The sequence below is a fragment of the Poecilia mexicana genome, unplaced genomic scaffold (genome assembly GCF_051168715.1).
Source record: "Poecilia mexicana isolate PSO_F unplaced genomic scaffold, ASM5116871v1 scaffold_9, whole genome shotgun sequence".
Lineage (NCBI taxonomy): Eukaryota > Metazoa > Chordata > Actinopteri > Cyprinodontiformes > Poeciliidae > Poecilia > Poecilia mexicana.
Genome location: NW_028263378.1, coordinates 25580733 through 25602547, shown reverse-complemented (window position 1 = coordinate 25602547; position 21815 = coordinate 25580733). Strand labels below are relative to the sequence as shown.

The window sequence follows — 21815 nt, the reverse complement described above, 5'->3', positions numbered from 1 at the left end:
GGGGAGCAGCAGGGGTACTGCTGGTGCAGTAACATGAACAAAGGTAAATGGAGCAGTTTATGTAAATTTGACGCTTGCATCTTTGACTAGTAATTGGAAGGCACACTCTACAGCTAAAAATAACCTTGTATATATCAAAACATGCAGCTGGATCTCGGCATGCGGGCATTTTGAGTAACCATGGCGACTTAATCTGAGTGAAAAAAACTAACCAAATTAAAATTAAAACAAATTCTAATTGGCACTGTTTTGTGTCAGACTCAATTCGGACACAGCTTATAAATTTGTCTCCCCCTCTGGGTCTCACTCACACATGACAGTTTTCATAGAGGAAATTACCATAGCAACAGAACACTGAGGAGGGCAGAGATGGCGGAACATTCAGTTCCTACAGAGGAGGGCAGAGCTTTAATTAGAACTACAGAGACGCCACCTTGGTGGAACACTTCGTATATATGGTTTATAATATATTCACCACCAATGACAAAAACAAAAATCACTTTAATGCAAAATTCACCAACTACACGATACTTAAGTAGTAAGTAGTGTAAGATAAGTAATACTTCAAAAATTGCAGAAGAAATCATGTTTTTTGAACAATAACAATATTTGTTAATCTGTTGCTAAGAGATGAGCAAGTTTTCTGGTTACTAAGTGCCACGAAGTAAACAATATTTTTCGTTTTGCACAATTTAACAACTGTAAATTTCCTGTGTCTAAGTAGATAAGCAGTATTTCACCACTAACAACCCCCACTGTCCTCCCTCTCCCCCAAAAAACATTTTCACTTTTCTGAAAAATTCACCAACTGCACAATTCTTGTTAAGTAGTATTTCAAAATTGCAGAAGAAATCATGTGTTATTTGAACAATAATATTTGTTAATCAGTTGCTAAGAGATGATCAAGTTTTCTGGTAACCAAGTGTCACAAACCAGAAATCTTAGGTTTTTTGAACAATAGCATTTATTGTTAATCAGTTGCTAAGAGATGAGCAAGTTTTCTGGTAACCAAGTGCCACGAAGTAAACAATATTTTTCGTTTTGCACAATTTAACAACTGTAAATTTCCTGTGTCTAAGTAGAAGAGTATTTCAAAAGACCTAATGTTTTATAAAAACGTAATTAATTTGGTATTGAAAGATTATTGTTTTTTTCTGGTAACAAACTGCCACGAAGTATATAAGATTTTTACTTTATAAAATGTTGGTGGTAATATATACTGTTAAGAGAATAATATCATTAACTTCAGGCACGTTATATTCTCTTGTGCTCCCGGATTCAATGAAACAAAAGCCACACAGAGATGACAGTCAACGCTCCACGTCATGCATTTTCTAAGTTTATTCTAACATTTAAAAGTATAAAATCACATTGACAACACAGACACTTCAAACACACTAAAACAGACATTCATTTACCTGAGACAAATAGAAAAGAAAAAGAAAGCAAAGACGTCTTTGGAGATTTGCAAGAGCAAATCTGATTTGTTACTCCTGTGTACAAACTTTTATAGTAAAGGCGTATTCTTGCCTTTAGTTTATTCAAATAAGGCGTATCTTTGCTCATCCAACCAGGAGCTGTCTCTGACCCTCTTTAAAGTTAGAAACTCCCAGCAATTTGTTTTCAAGATCAAACATCAGTTGTCACCTTTATCTAAGCAAAGTGGAAGCAGAGCTTCTCCTCCACTGGCCTGAACTCATGCTGTTTTATGGCTTTTCACAGATCAGTGTGAAAGCTGGAACTTCTCCTGATTGTTTCCCACACAGACAAAGGGCAGTTCCTAAGATCTTATCAAACAATCTGCTGTAACTACAGGTAACATAAAGGTCAATAGGGCAGAATAAGTTATTAATCTGAAAACTATAATTAGGCTATTTCAATCAAGACATGTTGCTAAGTTTTAAAAATAGCATATTTAAAATGTATTTTCTTAACACCACCAATGACCCAAAAAACATTTTCACTTTTCTGAAAAATTCAACAACTTCATAATTCTCAAGTAGCATAAGTAGTATTTCAAAAGAGCAGAAGAAATATTTGTTGTTAATCTGTCGGTAAGAGATGAGCACATTTTCTGGTGACCAAGTACCACAAAGAAAACATCTGATTTTTACTTTTGCATAATTTACCAAATGTAAATTTCCTATGTCTAAACAGATAAGCAGTATTTCAACAGAGCTTATGTTTTATAAACAATAATATTCCTTCTTATTAATATGATGTTAAGAGATGAGCATTTTTTTTCTGGTACCGAACTGCCACGAAGTATAAATAAGATTTTTACTTTTGTGTTGAATGTCTGTTTTATAATATAATCACCACCAACAATCGCCTCCCCTGCCCCCCTAAAAAAAGAAATAAATCATTTTCACTTTTCTGAAAAATTCACCAACTGCACAAGTAGTATTTCAAAATTGCAGAAGAAATCATATGTTTTATGAACAATAATAATATTTGTTGTTAATGTGTTGCTAAGAGGTGAATGAGTTTTCTGGTAACCAAATGCTACGAAGTAAACATTATTTTTTATTTTGCACAATTTAACAACTGTAAATATCCTATGTTTATGTAGGTAAGCAGTATTTCAAAAGACCTTATGCTTTATGAAAAAGTAATTAATTTGTTTTTTTTTTAAATAATTTATTTAATTATTTTTTGTTTTTTTAATTAATTGTTTTTTTTTGTTCTGTTAACGAAATGCCACAAAGTATATGTAAGATTTTTTTTTACTCTTGTTGAAGAAGATTCTAGGTTATAATGTTTCTTAAGAAAGAAACTCTTTTTGCTCAATCTCCTTTGATCCCAGGTTCTCCCGGCGGGTGCGTGTAGCCACACAAAAACAACAATGAGCGCAGAACAACAGAGACATACATTCATTTACCTGACATAAGTGGAAAGAAAGAAAGAAAGAAAGAAAGAAAGAAAGAAAGAAAGAAAGAAAGAAAGAAAGAAAGAAAGAAAGAAAGAAAGAAAAGCAAAGACGTGCAAAGACGTCTTTGGAGAATTGCGAGAGCAAATCTAATTTGTTACTTCTGTGTAGAAAGTTTTATAGTGAAGACGTATTCTTATCTTTAATTTATTCAAATAAGGCGTATCTTTGCTCATCCAACCAGGAGCCATCTCTCACCCTCTCTCTAAAGCCAGGAACTCCTGCTGTTTTTACGGCTTTTCAAAGATGAGTGTGCAAAGCTAGAACTTCTACTTATTGTTTTACAAAAGGCAGTTCAAAAGATCTTACCAAGCCATCTGCTTTAACTACAGGTAACATAAAGGTCAATAGGCCAGAATAAGTTACTGATTTTAAAACTATAATTAGGCTATTTCAATCAAGACATGTTAAGTTTTAAAACTAGCATACTTTACATTTATTTTCTTAACACTCTTGTGTTGAATGTCTGTTTTTGTAATATATAAATGCCCAATGACAAAAAAAACAAAACATTTTCACTTTTCTGAAAGATTCACCAACTGCACAATTCTTGTTAAGTAGTATTTCAAAATTACATTAGAAATTATGTGTTATTTGAACAATAATATTTGTTAATCAGTTGCTAAGAGATGATCGAGTTTTCTGGTTGTCATGATGTGTGGTTGTGAACGGTGAGAGAGACGCCGGGGAACCCAGGTAGTCATGATGAAGAATGAAGTTTAATAATAAAGAAACAGGAACATAAACACTGGTAGCACGGGGAGCAGCAACTAACAGACGAAGACGAGGACCCGACCCGGAACACTGACAACAGGTGGGACTAAATACACTGGGAGGGTAATCACAGGAACGACACACAGCTGGGATCAATCAAGACAACACAGAGACTCAGGGGAAAACGGGACTAGACAGACAGAAACTCGAACTCAAAACACAGAACCTAACACTGGTAACCAAGTGCCACAAACTAGAAATCTTAGGTTTTATGAACAATAACAATATTTGTTGTTAATGTGTTGCTAAGAGATGAATGAGTTTTCTGGTAACCAAATGCTACGAAGTAAACATTATTTTTCATTTTGCACAATTTAACAACTGTAAATATCCTATGTTTATGTATGTAATCAATCAATCAATCAAATTTTATTTGTATAGCACATTTCAGCAGCAAGGCATTTCAAAGTGCTTTACATAATTAAAATGAAAACACCATGTGACATTGAATAAACAGTGAGAAAGAGAAGGAGATTTTGAAAAAGATTAAAAAAAATTAAAACCCGCAGCCCTTTTAGGACTTCAGTTAAACGTCGTTTAACTGGGGCTCTAACCCTCTGGGACTTTAGTCAAAAACACAGTTTGACAAGGACTCCAACCTCTAGGTTTTCAGTTGAAATGCCGTCAACTGGGACTCTAAACCCTGTAGAAATTTAGTTAAACGTTGTTTAACTGGGACGTTTTCCGGGGGGCTTTACATCATTACAACGTGGACAGTGAGAAAGAGAAATAAAAAGAAACTAATAAATAGATAAAAAGTAAAGATAAAATATTAAAAACATCGAAGACATCAAAACCCGCACTCTAACCCTTATTTAGCCATAAGCAACTCTAAACAGGTGGGTTTTAATTTGAGATTTAAAGACACCCAGTGTTTCAGCTGTTTTACAGTTTTCTGGGAGTTTGCTCCAAATTTGTGGTGCATAGAAACTGAATGCTGCTTCTCCTCATTTGGTTCTGGTTCTGGGGATGCAGAGCAGACCAGAACCAGAAGATCTGAGGGGTCTAGACGGTTGGTACAGCAATAACAGATCTGTATTTGTTTTTATTAGTATTTCAAAAGACCTTATGCTTTATGAAAAAGTAATTAATTTGGTATTAAAAGATTATTGTTTTTTTGTTGTTCTGTTAACGAACAAAAATCATTTCAATCATTTGAATTCCTCTCTCAGACCACAACCCAACTTCCTCCATTATTATTATTATTATAGTCACAGTTCTGATTACAGACGCTCTCAGTGAGTGCCAGCTGGAGACGTCCTTGACGTCCTTTGTTGCTTTTGATTAAAGCAACAAAAGTGTTAAGATGACTGGATATTCAGAAAAATATTTACATACATGGAATTAAGTTGTTGCTGACAATCCACACTATTAAATGAACTGACATTAATTGGAAAACTATTGAATTCCATGGGGTAAGTATTTTTTCAGATTTATTTGACATGTAGAAAATGTTTAACCTTAATGTTTGCAAGAAATTTCTGCCGTATTTAGAAATTCCTTAAAAATGTAAAATGCAAGACATTTATTTTTGCAGTAAATTTGCCTGTCAGTTGTTCAGAAAAATGTTATGTTTTGTAAAACCAACTATATTTTACAAGATATTTTCTGTTGATGTTGAGATAAAGTATTAACGTGGGTTTTTTTTTTTGTTTGTTTTTCAGGGGGCTCAGGTTTGGTATTAAAACATTAAGACTAACAGTAATAATATTCTTTTGCTGTGAAATGTCGCACTGTCACACAGTGAAATGTCAGTAACCAACTGGTTTAAAACAACTGTTTTTTCTTAAAAAGCACCATTTCTTGTTTCATCCTGTAGAACAGGTTCAGTATCGTCCGATTGTTGCTGGAGGCTATTTATAGCTAAAAATGGTGACCTGTGAAGATCATTTGAGTCCTTATAATTTCTTCTCCAACTCAAAAAAACATTGCTATCATTGATGCTGTAAATGACTTGCATGCCCAAAAGTCTTACAAGACTGCCCTGGAAAAGCAGCAATAGCTACTGCATTACAATATGTTTTTACAAAAAAAACACAATTTGTCTTTAAGATTGTTGCTTGTAAAAGCAATAATCTTAAACATCTAAATTGTTTGAAACTAGTTAGACTTCTAAAAAGTCAGATTTTGATCAAATCTCTCCCAACTTTAACAGGTAGTTGAATTGTAAAAGGTTAAAATACTTATCAAACCAGCAGATTGAGTCAAGCACATAACCCAATTCTGTTGAGTTAAATCAAGTCAGGTCTGGATCATTAGACCAAGAGAAGAAAATAACTCAAATTGGTTCTGTTTTTTTAATTGTTATGAGTAGCATACAACATTCCAGAGTTTTGCACAGAGCTACGTTTTCCACATATCTGTACCAAATGAAACTAAAGCCACAACCAACTCCACAAGACGAAAATACATGTGAAGCACTCCTCCCCTTGGATGTGACATTTACTTTCTTTATCTGCTGTTTACTGTGTGGGAGGTGGAAAAGGGCCCCGCCTCATCAGATCCAATCAGGTGTGCAGTCCTTCACTCACTCAGTTTTATTCTTCAGCTTCACAGGTCACAGTGAGCACAGAGAAGCATGGCCGGACCTAATGTGAAGGTGTACGCTTTGCTGGGGCTGGTAATTATCTTCCTTACTGTGATCATATATGTCGCTACGAAGTCCAATTGCCCAAAAGGGACTTTCTGTAAAGGTGCCGTAGCTGCGGATAACGTCAACTGCTCAAAGATCGGACTGTAAGTGCTAATTAACACTTTTTTTTCAATAGTCAGAAAAATAAACAACTGGACTTGCCTCTGGTTTAATGATCAGCATACCATGGTGACATGACAATGGGCACATCATCCTCAGCTGGCTACAGTTCAACAACCAGATCTTGCCGTTTTGGCCCTGTGGGTCAGATTACGCTTAGGCAGTTGTATGTAATGAAGTTTGAATTATGCAGATAAACTATTTGAATTTTAATATGCTATTTGGAAAATGTAATTAAATGACAGCTGCAGTTTTTGTTCCTTGTGTAAGTTACATTTACCATCACATCACTTTTATTTCATAACATTTAACATTCTAAACAAAATTTGCAAGATGTTTTTTTTTTAAGAATGGCTATTTTTTTTCTAAATTGGAGTGCTTTGGGAAAGGTCAGATATTTGAAAGTCAAAGGTCACACTGTTTTCTGTTATATTAGCCATTTAGCTCACTGAAAACAGACTGGTAGATGACAGAGGTGACAAAAATGTACCCACTGATTTACCCATTGCTGAACAGTACAATCAAAACTTCCACTGTGGCAGACAGACCAAACTGATGTGCAACATGAATAATTTCATTGAAATGATGGATTTTTAATATAAAAGAGGTTGTTGCACTCATTGAGTTATGCAAACACTATATCTAAAGTAGCCTTTTTAAAAAACTATGGACCTTGCTAGCCTGTGAAAATCAGACTTTCAGTATACAATAAATGAATAAGCTACATTTAGTAAGCATATTTAATTTGAAAAAGGGAGATTTTTGTACCAAACAACATTTAGAGCACCAATCTGCTCCAATAAGCACAAATAAAGTACAACAGAGATAAAGTATTGAGAGTCATGTGCTTGTAAAGAAAACAAAAACAAAGAAAAAACAACAGAAGTGCTGCTGCAACTACAATCACGGCCAAAAGTTTTGAGAATGATTCAAATGTTAATATTTACAAAGTCTACTGCTTCAGTTTTTATAATGGCAATTTGCATATACTCCAGAATGTTATAAAGAGTGATCAGCTTAACAGCAATTAATTGCAAAGTCAATATTCGCCTAGAAAATGAACTTTATCCCCCAAAACACATTTCAATTTTATTGCAGCCCTGCCTTAAAAGGACCGGCTAACATCGTTTCAGTGATTGCTCCACACAGGTGTGGGTGTCAATGAGGACAGAGCTGGAGATCAATCTGTCATGATTAAGTAAGAATGACACCACTGGACACTTTAAAAAGAGGCTGGTGCTTGGCATCATTGTTTTTCTTCTGTGTACCATGGTTATCTCTAAAGAAACACGTGCAGTCATCACTGCACTGCACAAAAGTGGCCTAACAGGGAAGAGTATCGCAGCTAGAAAGATTGCACCTCAGTCAACAATCTATCGCATCATCAAGAACTTCAAGGAGAGAGGTTCCATGGTTGCCAAAAAGGCTCAAGGGCGCCAAGAAAGACCAGCAAGCACCAGGACCGTCTCTTAAAAGTATTTCAGCTGCAGGATCGGGCTACCAGTCATGCAGAGCTTGCTCAGGAATGGCAGCAGGCAGGTGTGAGTTCATCTGCACGCACTGTGAGGTGGAGACTCTTGGAGTAAGGCCTGGTCTCAAGGAGGGCAGCAAAGAAGCCACTTCTCTCCAGGAAAAACATCAGGGACAGACTGATATTCTGCAAAAGGTACAGGGAGTGGACTGCTGAGGACTGGGGTAAAGTCATTTTCTCTGATGAATCCCCTTTCCGATTGTTTGGGACATCTGGAAAACAGCTCGTTCGAAGACGAGGTGAGCGCTACCACCAGTCTTGTCTCATGCCAACTGTAAAGCATCCTGAAACCATTCATGTGTGGGTTGCTTCTCAGCCAAGGGAGTCGGCTCTCTCACAGTCTTGCCTAAAAACACAGCCATGAATAAAGAATGGTACCAGAATGTCCTCCGAGACCAACTTCTCCCAACCGTCCAAGAGCAGTTTGGTGATGAAAATGCCTTTTCCAGCATGATGGAGCACCTTGCCATAAAGCAAAGGTGATAACTAACTGGCTCAGGGAACAAAACATAGAGATTTTGGGTCCATGGACTGGAAACTCCCCAAATCTTAATCCCATTGAAAACTTGTGGTCAATCATCAAGGTTTTTGTTTCCTAGAACAAACAAAAACCTAGGAATTCTGACAAAATGCAAGCATTGATTGTGCAAGAATGGACTGCTATCAGTCAGGATTTGGTCCAGAAGTTGATTGAGAGCATGCCAGTGAGAACTGCAGAGGTCCTGAAGAAGAGGGGTCAACACTGCAAATATTGACTTGCTGCATTAACTAATTCTAACTGTCAATAAAAGCTTTTGTTACTCATAATATGATTGCAATTATATTTCTGTATGTGATGAAAACATCTGACATACACACATGAAAACCAGAGGGCAGCAGATCATGTGAAAATATAATATTTGTGTCATTCTCAAAACTTTTGGCCATGACTGCATTAGTTTTGACACATAAAAATAATTTATTTCCAAGAAACTAGTCAAAAATTTAGTTTTTGTAAATTGATGTTTTTTAAGTTTATTAACATTATGAATTTTGAACCTTTTACATATTTAGTTTTATTGACATTTTCTAATCTAACTATTAAAGGGTCATAATTCTATGAAAGTACATTTTGCTTTTCAAAATCTTGACACAAAAAAAAAATACATCAAAAATGAGTATGAATTTTACAGCAACATTCTTATACAAGGCGGCTCAGCAGTTGATGCCGCCATTGCTGCACTTCTGTGCACGAGCATCATGAACCCGCAGAGCGCTGGGATCGGCGGGGGGGCCATTTTCACCATAATGGACAAATCTGGTATGAAAAAGGCTTCCATGCAGCCAATTCTCATAAAGTAGAACTGCTTTAATAATAGTTACTGATAATAACTGATGGTGTGAACATTTCTTTAAAGGTAAAGTGACGATCATCAACTCCAGGGAGACTGCACCGTCCAGTGTGAAACCTGATCTGCTGAAGTCCTGTGCTGAGGATAATGGTAGGTAGCTTGCTGCAGTATGTCAACTGTCTCTTGACTTTGGCCACTGGGGGCTTACATGTGTGTGTGCGCGTGTGAGTGTTTAACAGCTTCACATGGGGACAATTTTGGCAAAGGTTTTGTGCGTTTTCATATACGTTTAGGCCTCCAAAAAGGCGTTTCTTTTCAGAGACAAATCATACTACCATTACTCTGGTGGCGCTGAGTGGGGGAGTCTTGGAGAAGAACTGCTCTGTGCGCTAGAAGCTCGGTCTGCACAACACTGTGAACAAACCATCCCCACAATGAAACATGGTGTTTGGAGCGTCTTGCTATGGGGATGTTTTTTTATCCCAGCTGGTACAGGGAAGCTGGTTAGAGTTTATGAGATGATGGATGGAGCTAAATGCTGGGAGAATCATCCAGGAAAACATGTTAGGGGACCAAAAACAGACTATACCAAAATCTGATTGAGAGTCTGTGGGAGAACTTGAAATCTTATGTTGACATATTCTCTTCATTTCATCTGACTGAGATCTAGCTATTTTTCAAAGAAGACACGACCAACATTTATGTCTCTCAAAGGTCTTTCAACCTGAAATTTACTTATGATGGCTGAATACAAACTTTTGAGTTTGTTTCCACTTATTGCTTACTTTATTTACTCTATGATACATAATTCTAATAATATACAATGATCTTGGTGGTTTTATTATGTCAGAAATTATATTTTTCTGTCCTGTATTCAATAATGCTAAACTACAGTGAAAATATTCAAACTCTGTCCCTTCCTCCTTCTGTGCAGGAAGCAAATGGATTGGTGTTCCAGGGGAAATTCGAGGCTACGAATTGGCTCACAAACTTTATGGAAAACTGAATTGGAAAGATTTGTTCACCCCGACCATCAAACTGGCCAGAGAGGGATTCCATATTCCTCTAGTCCTATACTCCTACCTCCCAAAGATTAACGAAACTGAGTCCCTGCGGTATGGAAGACCATAAGAATCACAGTCTGGCTCTGAGGTATGATGGACAAAGATTTATATTCTTTTCCTCTTCTCAGGAAACTATTTTCATATGAAAATGGAACCCTAAAGACAACCAGAGACATCATCAAGTTTGAGAAACTGGCCGACACTTTGGAGCTAATTGCAAACAAAGGACCGGATGCCTTCTACAACGGAAGTATAGCAGAGGATTTGCAAAACGTTACAGGTATTGTCATTAGAGTTTCCTACGACTCTCTCTGTCTGCATGGCCCACTTGTCTAGTTACAAATAAACAAATTGATTTGATCTGTTAGTACCATCATGTGCTATCTATCTATCTATCTATCTATCTATCTATCTATCTATCTATCTATCTATCTATCTATCTATCTATCTATCTATCTATCTATCTATCTATCTATCTATCTATCTATCTTATTTGTGAGAGCTGGTATGGGTTCTCATGATGATTTTTTTTTCTCCTGCTCAGCAGAAATAGTTTAATTCACTGTTTTTTGCCCAGGAAGAAAACTCACACTGAAGGACTTCGAGTCATATAATGCCACAGTGACTGATGCATGGGTTGTCAATGTGGGAAAGTACAAGGAGTACAAGATGTACATACCTCCACCCCCATCAGGAGGACCACTCCTCAGCTTCGTCCTCAACTTCATGACAGGTTCCTGCTGGATGCAAACAATAGAGCTATTGTTTCTCTATACTTTCAACTTATTATCATTTAGATTTACCCTAATAATTTATGTGGAAAGAGCTTTGATCAGTCTTAGGAAAAAATTATTGATGACAATAGACTAAATTATATATATATATATATATATATATATATATATATATATATATATATATATATATATATATATATATATATATATGCATTTACTGTATAAATATACAAACTATTATTTTTGTTCACAGCGTATAAAAATGAACCAGCCCCTCAGTCTGTTGAATTTTATGACCACTATATTAAAGCTCTCAAACAGGCCAATAAACTAAAGAAGTGTATTCGGGATCCAAACTTTGCTCCACCTGAAGTAAGTGATACATTAAACATTGCCATAAAATGTATGCATGCATATATTTACACATGGTACTTGATGTTAGAGAATGTACAAAGAAATCATCTGGAGATCAGAATTAGATGGTTTTATGTTGGTAAAATTAAAAAATTCCTTCAAACCTAAAATGCCCCGTGGGTATGAATCATTTTGGGCCTAGCTCCAAGATGCTTTTTAAGCATAAACTATTCTAAGCAAAGGCATGTTGACTGTTTATTCATGCTGTGGTTACAGAAAACTCAACTGTGTCATAGGTGTTGTTCTGTCTGTGCTCTTCGGTTTGAAGAGGAGCTCTCTGCCACAGGATCAAGCTTTCAATCTCTGTCTGCCATGGAACATATTGGACCTAGAAATTTTGACAATCTTTTGGGAATCCTAAAACTAAGATAATGGTCTGTTGGTAAAACACATAGAGACTGAACTTTATGCTCACTTACTATGCTAAGGGTTAACATAAGATGCCAAAGAAAGCCCAAAATTTTAACACATCAATCATTTAAGAAATATGTAAAAAATATTTTTGAATGAACAACTCTCTAACTGAAGCCAGTTTAATGACACACTTTTATTACATACATTATATCTATCAAGGTAATTCAGGTGAGTTATTTTTAATTCTAAATGAATATTCTTGTTGGTCTTCTATTTAAGTGCTATTCTCCTTTAAGATACATTTACCTAACGCTAGAATAAATGAAATGTACATTATGCAGCAAAGGAAATTAGAAGATCTGACATATAACCATTATGGAGATGATCGGTTTTGGACAGATGATGTGCCCTGTATTGCATAAGCGAAATTGAAGAATGACTGCTATCATTAACGATACAGGGAAGACGCTTTTCAGTTATCTAGCTTTGCTAGCAAAGTCGTTAGCTAGCAGCTAGCTAATAGCACAACAACAACAACAACCTAATGTCTGTATGATAAGAACAGTTTTTCCTCACCTGGCTGTCTCCTCCCGCTCAGTAGTTCTTCAGAGAACGGCAGACGCAGAGGCCTGTCAGTGTCTGTTGTATTTCATTACCTCTCTGCTTAAACCGCTACTCTGTGCTGAAGCAGAAACAATACGTTCAGCGTTTTCCATTATCTGACAAGTAGCAAGTCTACTCCACTTTATTCACCAAAAACGTTTTTTTTTTTTTTTTTATTCACCAAAAAACGGTTCTGTAATCTGGAACGTGGAGCTCCGCAGTTAGCTGCCTTATCTCACTTTGCAAGGGGCAATTTTGCGTCGTGCATCACAGGCAAAAGGTCAAAAGTTACAAGGTGACCGGAGGTCTTATGTTTTTTCTTGAAAAGTACAAAATAATAATAATAATAATAATAATAATAATAATAATAATAATAATAATAAAATAATAATAATTTTAGTACAGGTTATTATGTATCAGAAGAGGGCTTAGGAAATAATACCAAAAAAATACAAAAAACATTTTGGACCAAAAGGACACTTGGGGACAAGGAGCAAAAGGGGCAGGTGCTCAAGCTCCCCTAGCTTCCCTCCCTGCACGTGCCTGCTGCACCACATAGTGATGATACGCTGGAACCATTAGGTTGACCTGCTGCCTGCTCTAAACTGTCATTGCTGGAGGATATTTGACATCTATTTTATTGTTATTATATTTTTAGTGTTCCAAATATTTGACTAGTCGTGATTTTTGTCATATCTACCTATCCTCGACATAACTGTATTGTGCATATTTTGCACTTATAACTAGCTGAGCACAGGGATGCCCGCTGTAGCACTGTCTGTACCTTGAGATTTTCCTTTAAGTAAAACAGAAAAGAATAATTTTTAAATTTATTTTATTAACTAACCCTTTGTACTACTAATAACATGTAGGAGAAAAAAAAGATCTATTGTGTCAAAACATCTTGTATGTAGCGAGTCTGTGAGTCCATGGAGGTGCGCACAAAGCCTAAATGTTATTGGTCAGGCGGCTTGTCGCTTTTTCTATAAGCTAAAAATGAATGAGCGGAGTTTGAATCCTCCCGTAGTTCTAAGAGCGGTCGTTTGGATCCTGCCAGAGCTTTTTACCATGTGCGCGGTTCTGGCGGCTCATCGGTTTATGAGCTGTGTGTGTGTGCGTGTATGTGTGTGCGCGCGTGCGTGCGTGCGTGTGTATGCATGCGTGTGCGTGAATGCGTGCGTGCGTGTGTGTGTGTGGTTTTGGCGAACTGAAGAGCTAAAGGTTGGACAACTGTTTAACCCGCTACTGGTGCGTTCACACCAATGATGTAACGACAAAACCTTCATTCAAACACGGTGTTTTAATACCGCCGATCTGTATTCAGCTGTTTTTAGGTTGGCTGCAGGCATTTATCCATCTTTTACATTTTTCCAGACTCCAGTTTTGAAAACGAAATAAAATTAAATCCGCCATCTAAATGCTGTGTGTAAAGCTGTCTTCTGCATGTTCCCCACTGACAACTTAAAAAAAAAATTCTGATTATTTTCCACCAAATTTCTATGACCGCAGCGCATTCAATAGCAAACAGCCATCAAATACAGCCAGACTGCAGCGCATGGTAGACCCAAAAACCTTGTCCTCCAGTTAAGGGGTGGTGAACTGCACTGAATTGATTGACAGGTGCCATCATATCAATTGAACAAGTGTACGGGCCTGACATTTAAAGTGCGTAACTGAAGTGACGAAACACCCCATGGCCTCCCCCACCTCAAAATTTAAAGAGGTCTTTAGCCCAAGCCTCAAACAAATATACATGAAAGAAATGAATCAGCAAAGTAACATGCAGAACAAACCCAAATTAATTAAAAAATAAATAAGTCCAAATTTATTTAACTATGCAATAAAACAGCAAAGTTAAATAAATTCAAAGTAACACACAGAAAATGGATGAAATGTGATCTATGATGTCTATAAAAATATCTGACTGAAAGTAATTTACTTTGACAGACTGTACCAGTTATTAACTGTAACTGGTACCAATCCAGAGTATCTGTTAACTGGTTGATCAGAACCTTCTCTAAGATCTCTGCAGTAAATGGAAGCTTGGAGATGGGTTTGTGACTGCCAATGAGAGAAAAAAAATGTGTTTTTCAAAAAGGGATGGGTGACAGCAGTTAGAAATTAGTGTTTGAAAATTGGTTACAAATCCTTTTAAAATAAACCCCAGAGTAACAAACTTTCTCATTCATTTCTTTCTTTCTTCTTTTGTGTTCCCTTTTAGTTTGAACAGAAGGCAAAGGAAATGACAACTATTAGTGCTGCAGAAAACATACAGGACAACTGTACACTCAGTTCCAATAAAACCGACAACTCTCATAAGAGTACGGGTACCACACACGTGTCTGCGGTGGACCAATATGGAACATTTGTTGCTGTCACCAGCAGCATCAATAGCATGCAAGTATCTGATTTGTTTTGCTTCAAGAAGGGCATCTGTAGACAGTTTTCAAAGGAATGACCAACTGAGAGTCACTAATAATCTTGGGTTGGGGAGTAAAGAATTAGAGAAACACCTTCTGATCTAGAACTACAGATTATTTTACTCATAGATTGAGCACAGTAGTGCTAAGAAAATAAACAGTAATGAAAATAAACAGTAATGATTCTAGCTAACCGCATTCTTAAAATGATTCAAGATTCATTGTTGTGAAAAAATAATTAAAACAGCATAAAAACAGCATGCATAACAATGGCTCCATATATATATATATATATATATATATATATATATATATATATATGTATATATATATATATATATATATATATACATATATATATATATACATATATATATATATATATATATATATATATAAAAATTCCCTTCTCACCCTTCGCGGGTGGTCTCTTTCATCCTCTGAGCTCGGGTCCTCTACCAGAGGCCTGGGAGCTTGAGGGTTCTCCTCCAGTATCTTGGCTGTGCCTAGAACTGCACATTTCTGGACTGAGATGTCTGATGTTGTTCCTGGGATCTGTTTGAGCCACTGCTCCAGTTTGGGGGTGACTGCCCCGAGGGCCCCGATGACCACAGGCACCACTGTGGTCTTCACCTTCCAGGCCTTCTCCAGTTCCTCTCTGAGGCCCTGGTATTTCTCCAGTTTCTCATGCTCCTTTTTCCTGATGTTGTGGTCACTTGGTATTGCTACATCCACCACAACGGCTTTCCTCTGTTTTTTATCCACCACCACAATGTCCGGTTGGTTCGCCATTACCATTTTGTCTGTCTGGATCTGGAAGTCCCACAGGATCTTAGCTCGGTCATTCTCCACCACCTTTGGGGGTGTTCCCCACTTTGACCTCGGGGCTTCCAGTCCATATTCGGCACTGACTGTATAGCTCAGTGGGTAAGTCACCAGTCTTCCACCCGGGAGACCGGGGTTCGAATCCAGGCTGGGGCAAACAGTTACAACAGTGAAACTGAGCTATGCAGTGTGGGTCCTTAGGCAAGACCCTTGGAGCTATATAGCCTACCTCATACCATGAGAGACATTGATAAGCATGACATGCCGGCTCAGACGTCGCCCGGCCAAACAAGGTCTGCGTCAGGTGCTGGGGAACCAGAGCACCTTGATGAAAAATGGGCTACTGGAACAAGACGGAAATGGGCGAGAGACGAAAACATGGATCTGTTGGAATGCTACTACTCAAGTAACCCTAGTCAGAGGGGCTACATGCAAAGACTGTGGGAGGAATGGTTACTTCGACATCCCCAGTTGACACTAACTGCCAAACAACTAGTAACTCAGTGTTTCAACATCCGCAAACGGCAACTGCTATCACAACTTGAGATTGACGAGGTACAACACAAAGGGGAGGAGCCAGGACGCCAGGTCAGAAGGGAGTTAACTACAACTACCCGCCCAGAGACTGGGTATGTAGCCCCAGTAATGAACGAACCATCTGAGCTGAACGAGGCAGCAACTGACCTGAGAGAGAGAATCATGGCCCGAATGAACACCAAACAACCCCGATGCCAATTACAACGGCTGAATGAAGTACCATCAGAAAGTCTCATTGAAGATGTGAATGCAGCATTGAGAGAAGTACAGCCAGATGCCCATACCTGAAGCACTCGCCAAACAAAGGCCTGTATTTTCTAAATTTTGGCACTCCAAAATTTAGTTTTTATTCTATCAGTAAAAGCACAATGCTAAACACTGCAGAAGCGTTGTGGATGATAGAAGACTTAAGTTGCTTTTTCCAGTATTACTGTACTGTTGTGAGCTGTGTTTTCTGTTCATTTATTTTGAGGTTTTTCTGTCTGTTCCCCTGTGAGTCTCTGTGTCTTCCCTATTGATTGTTCCCAGCTGTGTCTAGTTCCCTTATTACCCTCCCTGTGTATTTAAACCCACCTGTTGTTTTTGTCTGTTGTTGGATCCTCGTTGTGTGTGTCTTCCCCATTGCTCCCTGTTCAATCTGTTTTGGATTCTGTTCATTTGTGGATTATTCATCATTAAACCATCATTCATCTTCATCCTGGGTCTGCCTGCATCTTCCCTCATCTCACCAAACCACAGATCATGACAGAGAGGCTGTTTTAGTATTGCTAGCCATGCTAATCGCAAAATATTACACTAAATTGAGTTAACATCTATTTTAACAGATTTGGCTCCAAGGTCTACTCTCCAAACACTGGAATCCTACTTAACAACCAGCTGTTGGACTTTTGCAACAGATCTATTGATGAAATATCTCCAGGTAATTACACTAATATGTCACCTTTTAACCTTTACAAGTTAAGTTAAATTGAAAATAATCCTAATACAGTTTTTGCAACAACCTACAGCCCTGGATTTAAAGAATTTACATATAATTTGTCTTTATAATTGCAGTGTCAAAGTGAACATTTCTGACATGTAAGAAGCTGTCATTAACTTTTTTAAAATTATGTAATCAGCATTTCAGTATAATGAATATTCCAATGTTTTGGGACGATTTGTACCCATCTTTTGCTTCTATTTTGCTTCTATTATCTACTCGGGTTTAATTTCATATGTGACAAACATGATATGCGTGATATCAAGCCTTGCTGTATCAGATTATGTACTCAGAACTGCTATCTTGACTGTCATTTCACTTGTTTCTAATGAACCATGAAAACAGAGCTGTTTGCTTGGCTAAATCCAGAAGACAACTTTTTTTTTGACCAGCTGTCACCTCATTTCTTGGAGGTGATGGAGATGGATAAACCATGTGTGCTGGTTTTGACATTTTCAAAGTCTGGAACTGTAACCATTGTCTCTTTCCTAGAGTTTATCTATATGTATTAATAGAATTTATTTTCAGCTCTTTGATTTAGCCTGCTGGCTAGTTTGTCTCTTAAGCTTTCATAAAGAGATTTTTTTTTACAACTATGGTGAATTAAGCCACTGAATGCCTTCGTTTTAATTTTCACAAAACTTTCAAAGATTCTCCTATACAAGCGAATAAATCAAAGTTCATTTAAACTCTTCAACAAACTCCTCATCAGTATAGCAATTGTTTGCTTGGTGAAAAGACCTTTAGCTTAAAGTGTTGTCTTGGAAAATTGTGCTCACATATGAAAGAAAATGGAGAATGGTTAATTCTGAGTGCTCACTGCAGAAAACAGTTCTTATTTACTTATATCCACTAGAAGAACTCTGTGAGAGAATGTGCGTCCCTGTACAGGAGTAGTAACCAAGATTTGTGCAGAGGGAAACGGAGAAAGCAGAGGGAGGATTGGGCAGTACAATCACTAGTTTCTGACAATGAGAAATAGAAAAGAAAATAAAGCAAAACAAGAGTCAGGAAATATACTGCTCAAAAAAATAAAGGGAACATTTCACTTTAATTTTGTGTGTGGCTCCAAATCCAGGCCTTCATTGGTTAATAAATTTGATTTCCATTGATGATTTTTGTGTGATTTTGTTGTCAGCACATTCAACTTTGTACAGAACAAAGTATTCAATGAGAATATTTCATTCATTCAGATCTAGGATGTGTTAGTTGAGTGTTCCCTTTATTTTTTTGAGCAGTGTACATTTGACGCATAAATGTGTAAACTTAAATTTACAGAAAAATAAAGTAGAATTTGAAGAGACATCAAGATTAACTTAATGTTTTCTCTCTGATTCACATTTATTCACTGGCGCTCCATTGAAAGCGTTTCCAATCATTCCTCTTGTTCTCCTGACAGTGATCGGTCTGAACTGCAGTTGTCTGTGTTGTCACTCATGGCTTTTGTTGTGTTTCCAGGGGAGCGGCCCCCATCCTCCATGGCCCCCGTTGTGCTGCAGTCTAAATCGAAGACGCTGGCGATTGGAGCGAGTGGTGGGAGCAGGATCACGACAGGGATAGCCTCTGTACGTGACGATCACACTAAGAGCATTTAGCATTATCTGCTGCTCATTGATGCTCATAGCTAGCTCTGTCATCACGATTATCTGTACTGTAATCTACATTCCCATCAGGATATTTTCTTTCTCTTCCAGGCTCTCATCAACCATCTTTGGTTTGGGAAGAGCCTCAAGGAGGCGATTGATGCTCGTGTTGTCTATGTTGACTCTAACAACAAAGCAAATTTAGAACCCAGCTTTGACAATGTAATGTATTTGTGGCTCTTTCAGGATCAGACAACAAACTGCATAGCTTTAACCTCATCCCATTTTTCCTTCTTTCTCCTCAGGCTTTAATTAAAGAACTTGAAGGACGTTTTCATGAACTAGGAAACAAATTCTACAATGTGGTTAACGCTGTGGAGAAAAAGGACGGCTGCATCAGTGCTGAGTCTGATGACAGGAAACTAGGAAAAGCAGCTGGTTACTGACAAAACCAGTCAGTAATGCTGGTTATGGAGGATGTTCTAAAATGTGTGAGATCTTCCTGCAGTCTGTTGTTCTTGAACATCACTAAACAACAAGCGGTGAAACAGGTTTAATTTGCTGAGTGTTTGCTGTAACATGGCTTCCTGTTACTGGAATGAGCTGACAGACTAACCCATGATGTTATCAGGGGGGAAAAAAAATTTGTTTTTTTTTGTGTAGGAACAGGTCTTAAATATTTTTTGCTCTTTAATGTTTTTTTGAAGATGGTGAAGAGCATGTACTAATGATCCACAAAATCTCTGCAGCAACTTCATATCTCTTACCTGTAAAAAGGATTCATGAATACATAACAGGGAAATTTAGTGAAAATACTGTATTTTAAACATTAATTGTAATTCCGTCTTGTAGTTGTACTCCACAGTTAATTGAATTTCTTGTTTGTTGCAACATGAACATTATAGTAATTTTATTAGGAAATATTTAATTCTCACAGGCTTCATGATTTTAAGTTCACTAAAAAAGGCACCAGGGCTGAAAACTATCTACAGAAATTAACTGAAATTTATGAAGTAGGCAAACAAATCCTGCAAAACGCTCAAACAACATTTGAGATGCATGTCCTTCATCTGATCATCTGAAGGTTAGTTTGTCGCCTAATACCTGAACAGTTAATAGCAGTGAATAATAAGTAATTATTAATTGTTATAAGTAATGTAGAGCAAGAGTTTACACTTGATGCATGGGTTGGATCAGTGTGTATTAAAAACCTTTTTGGTCTCGTACAAATATAACAATTTTAATTTGTATCTGAGGGATTTACCCCCTCCCCAGCAGGTGTTTTTTTGTGTACTTTATATATTCTAATTTCTTTGGTAAATGTATTTTGTGTTTGGGGGAAGTAACTTGATTTATTTACTTTATTTTAACCATCTTCTCATCTTTTTGAGGTCACCTGGTCATGTGCTGCCATGGAAGCGCGCCCATAAGCAGTGCTGACAAGGACCTGGTGTTTTCAATCAGCCTCATTGGGAAAATCCATTGTCTGAGAGGGAGGAGAGGTGTATTTTTGATTTTGTTTGGATCCAGATTGTTTTTGTTTTTAGCTTTGTTTGAGTTAATTGTAACTGTGTAAACATATTTTTAGGAATATAGTTTAGTACAAATGTTTGTTCTTTCTTTCTGGAAATGTAAATGTCTCCACCCCTTTAATTAGTTCTGGTGGAAGCCAATCCCTTAAAAGCCAGGTGGTTCAGATGAGATGGAGACTCTCCCTCCTCTTGTTTGACTGCATGACATGCTTTAAAATGGATTGAAGTGTGTGAAGCTGGAGATAAAGAGAAAAATTGAGAGCTCTAAAACTGCTGGTTCCATTCTGGTCTTTGGTCTCAAACTAACAGTATCAAAACCTTAAAAATCTGAATGTATTTGTGTTTTTTCTTTCTTTCTTTTTTTAAGGAGCTAAAACACACAATCCTATATTGAGGACCGTGTATTGTCTTCTATTCATTTTAGTTCTGCATTTATGCCTAGCCACTTACTAGTCTATTCCTAACCCTAACCTTAACCCAAACCTAAGTCACACCTTACCTCTGAACCTAACTACTAGAATACAGCAAATATTGCTAAATATTGTGAAAGTGGTCCTCTGTATGAAGTATGTACAAGTGCACCCGCATACACACACATAGTGTGTCTTTTGAGTTTCACACAAACTTTTCATTGACTTTCATTCATTTCTATAGCCTAACCTTGATGCTTACCCTAAACTGTCACCAGTAAATGCCTAACCCTAAATTCAATCCACACAGTTATCCTAAACCTCTAATCTCTAACCTTACAACAGCATGTCTTTGTGTGAAAACTGAGTTTTGGACCCTGTATGGAACAGTTGATCCTTACAATGTAATATCTCTTGGGAAAATGGGCCTTACAAGATGAGAAATGCTGAAACACACCCACAGTTTGCCTGTTCTCCCTGAGCATGATGGGTCTCTCACTGGATATTCCAGTTCCCTCTCTGCACTGGCCACAGGTGTTAGTATGTGGTGCCTTCTGTTAAAACTGCTTATCTCTGTTTTAGTGAAAGCAGGTATAGACAAACAATGGATGAATATTGGGGGAATTACTTATCGACTGGCGAGGATGTAGTTGCATATGCTAAAGAGAATCAAGGAGAACATACACTACATCAACATATTCTCTCTTTAAAACAAGCTTTAGCAATAAACATTCGGAGAGTGATAAGCTTTCTCAAAAAAGAGAATCGTGTCGTAAAATGAGTTTTCCTCTACATATTGGAGGCTGTTTATACAGCATGGGGTCTTAGACTAAACTCTGAATTTGTAATGCTGGACATCCAGCGGTGGAGAAGTTTCCTCAGTGAAGCTCCTTCAGCTTAAAGGTCTGCAGCTCTGCTTCAACAGTAGCACTGAGGAAATTGATATTTCACTGGTAACACAGAAATAAACCAATCCTGCAAAGGAAAGGTCAAATAACACAAACCTGGTGATTTCTTGGGGCGGGCTGTGTTGCTTTGTC

The 21815-nt window shown here is 37.3% G+C and overlaps 1 protein-coding gene across 1 annotated transcript; it reads left to right on the top strand.

Moving 5' to 3' along the window:
• Positions 1-6231: 6231 nt before the first annotated feature.
• LOC106907039 (glutathione hydrolase 5 proenzyme-like) lies at positions 6232-20701 on the top strand. The gene is made up of 12 exons (XM_088009056.1): positions 6232-6439; positions 9159-9286; positions 9384-9467; positions 10252-10432; positions 10510-10661; positions 10959-11114; positions 11372-11490; positions 14711-14886; positions 17096-17190; positions 18709-18815; positions 18945-19055; positions 19139-20701. The coding sequence occupies exons 1-12, from the start codon at positions 6282-6284 to the stop codon at positions 19277-19279; spliced, it is 1608 nt and encodes a 535-aa protein (XP_087865182.1). The 5' UTR covers positions 6232-6281; the 3' UTR covers positions 19280-20701.
• Positions 20702-21815: the final 1114 nt, after the last annotated feature.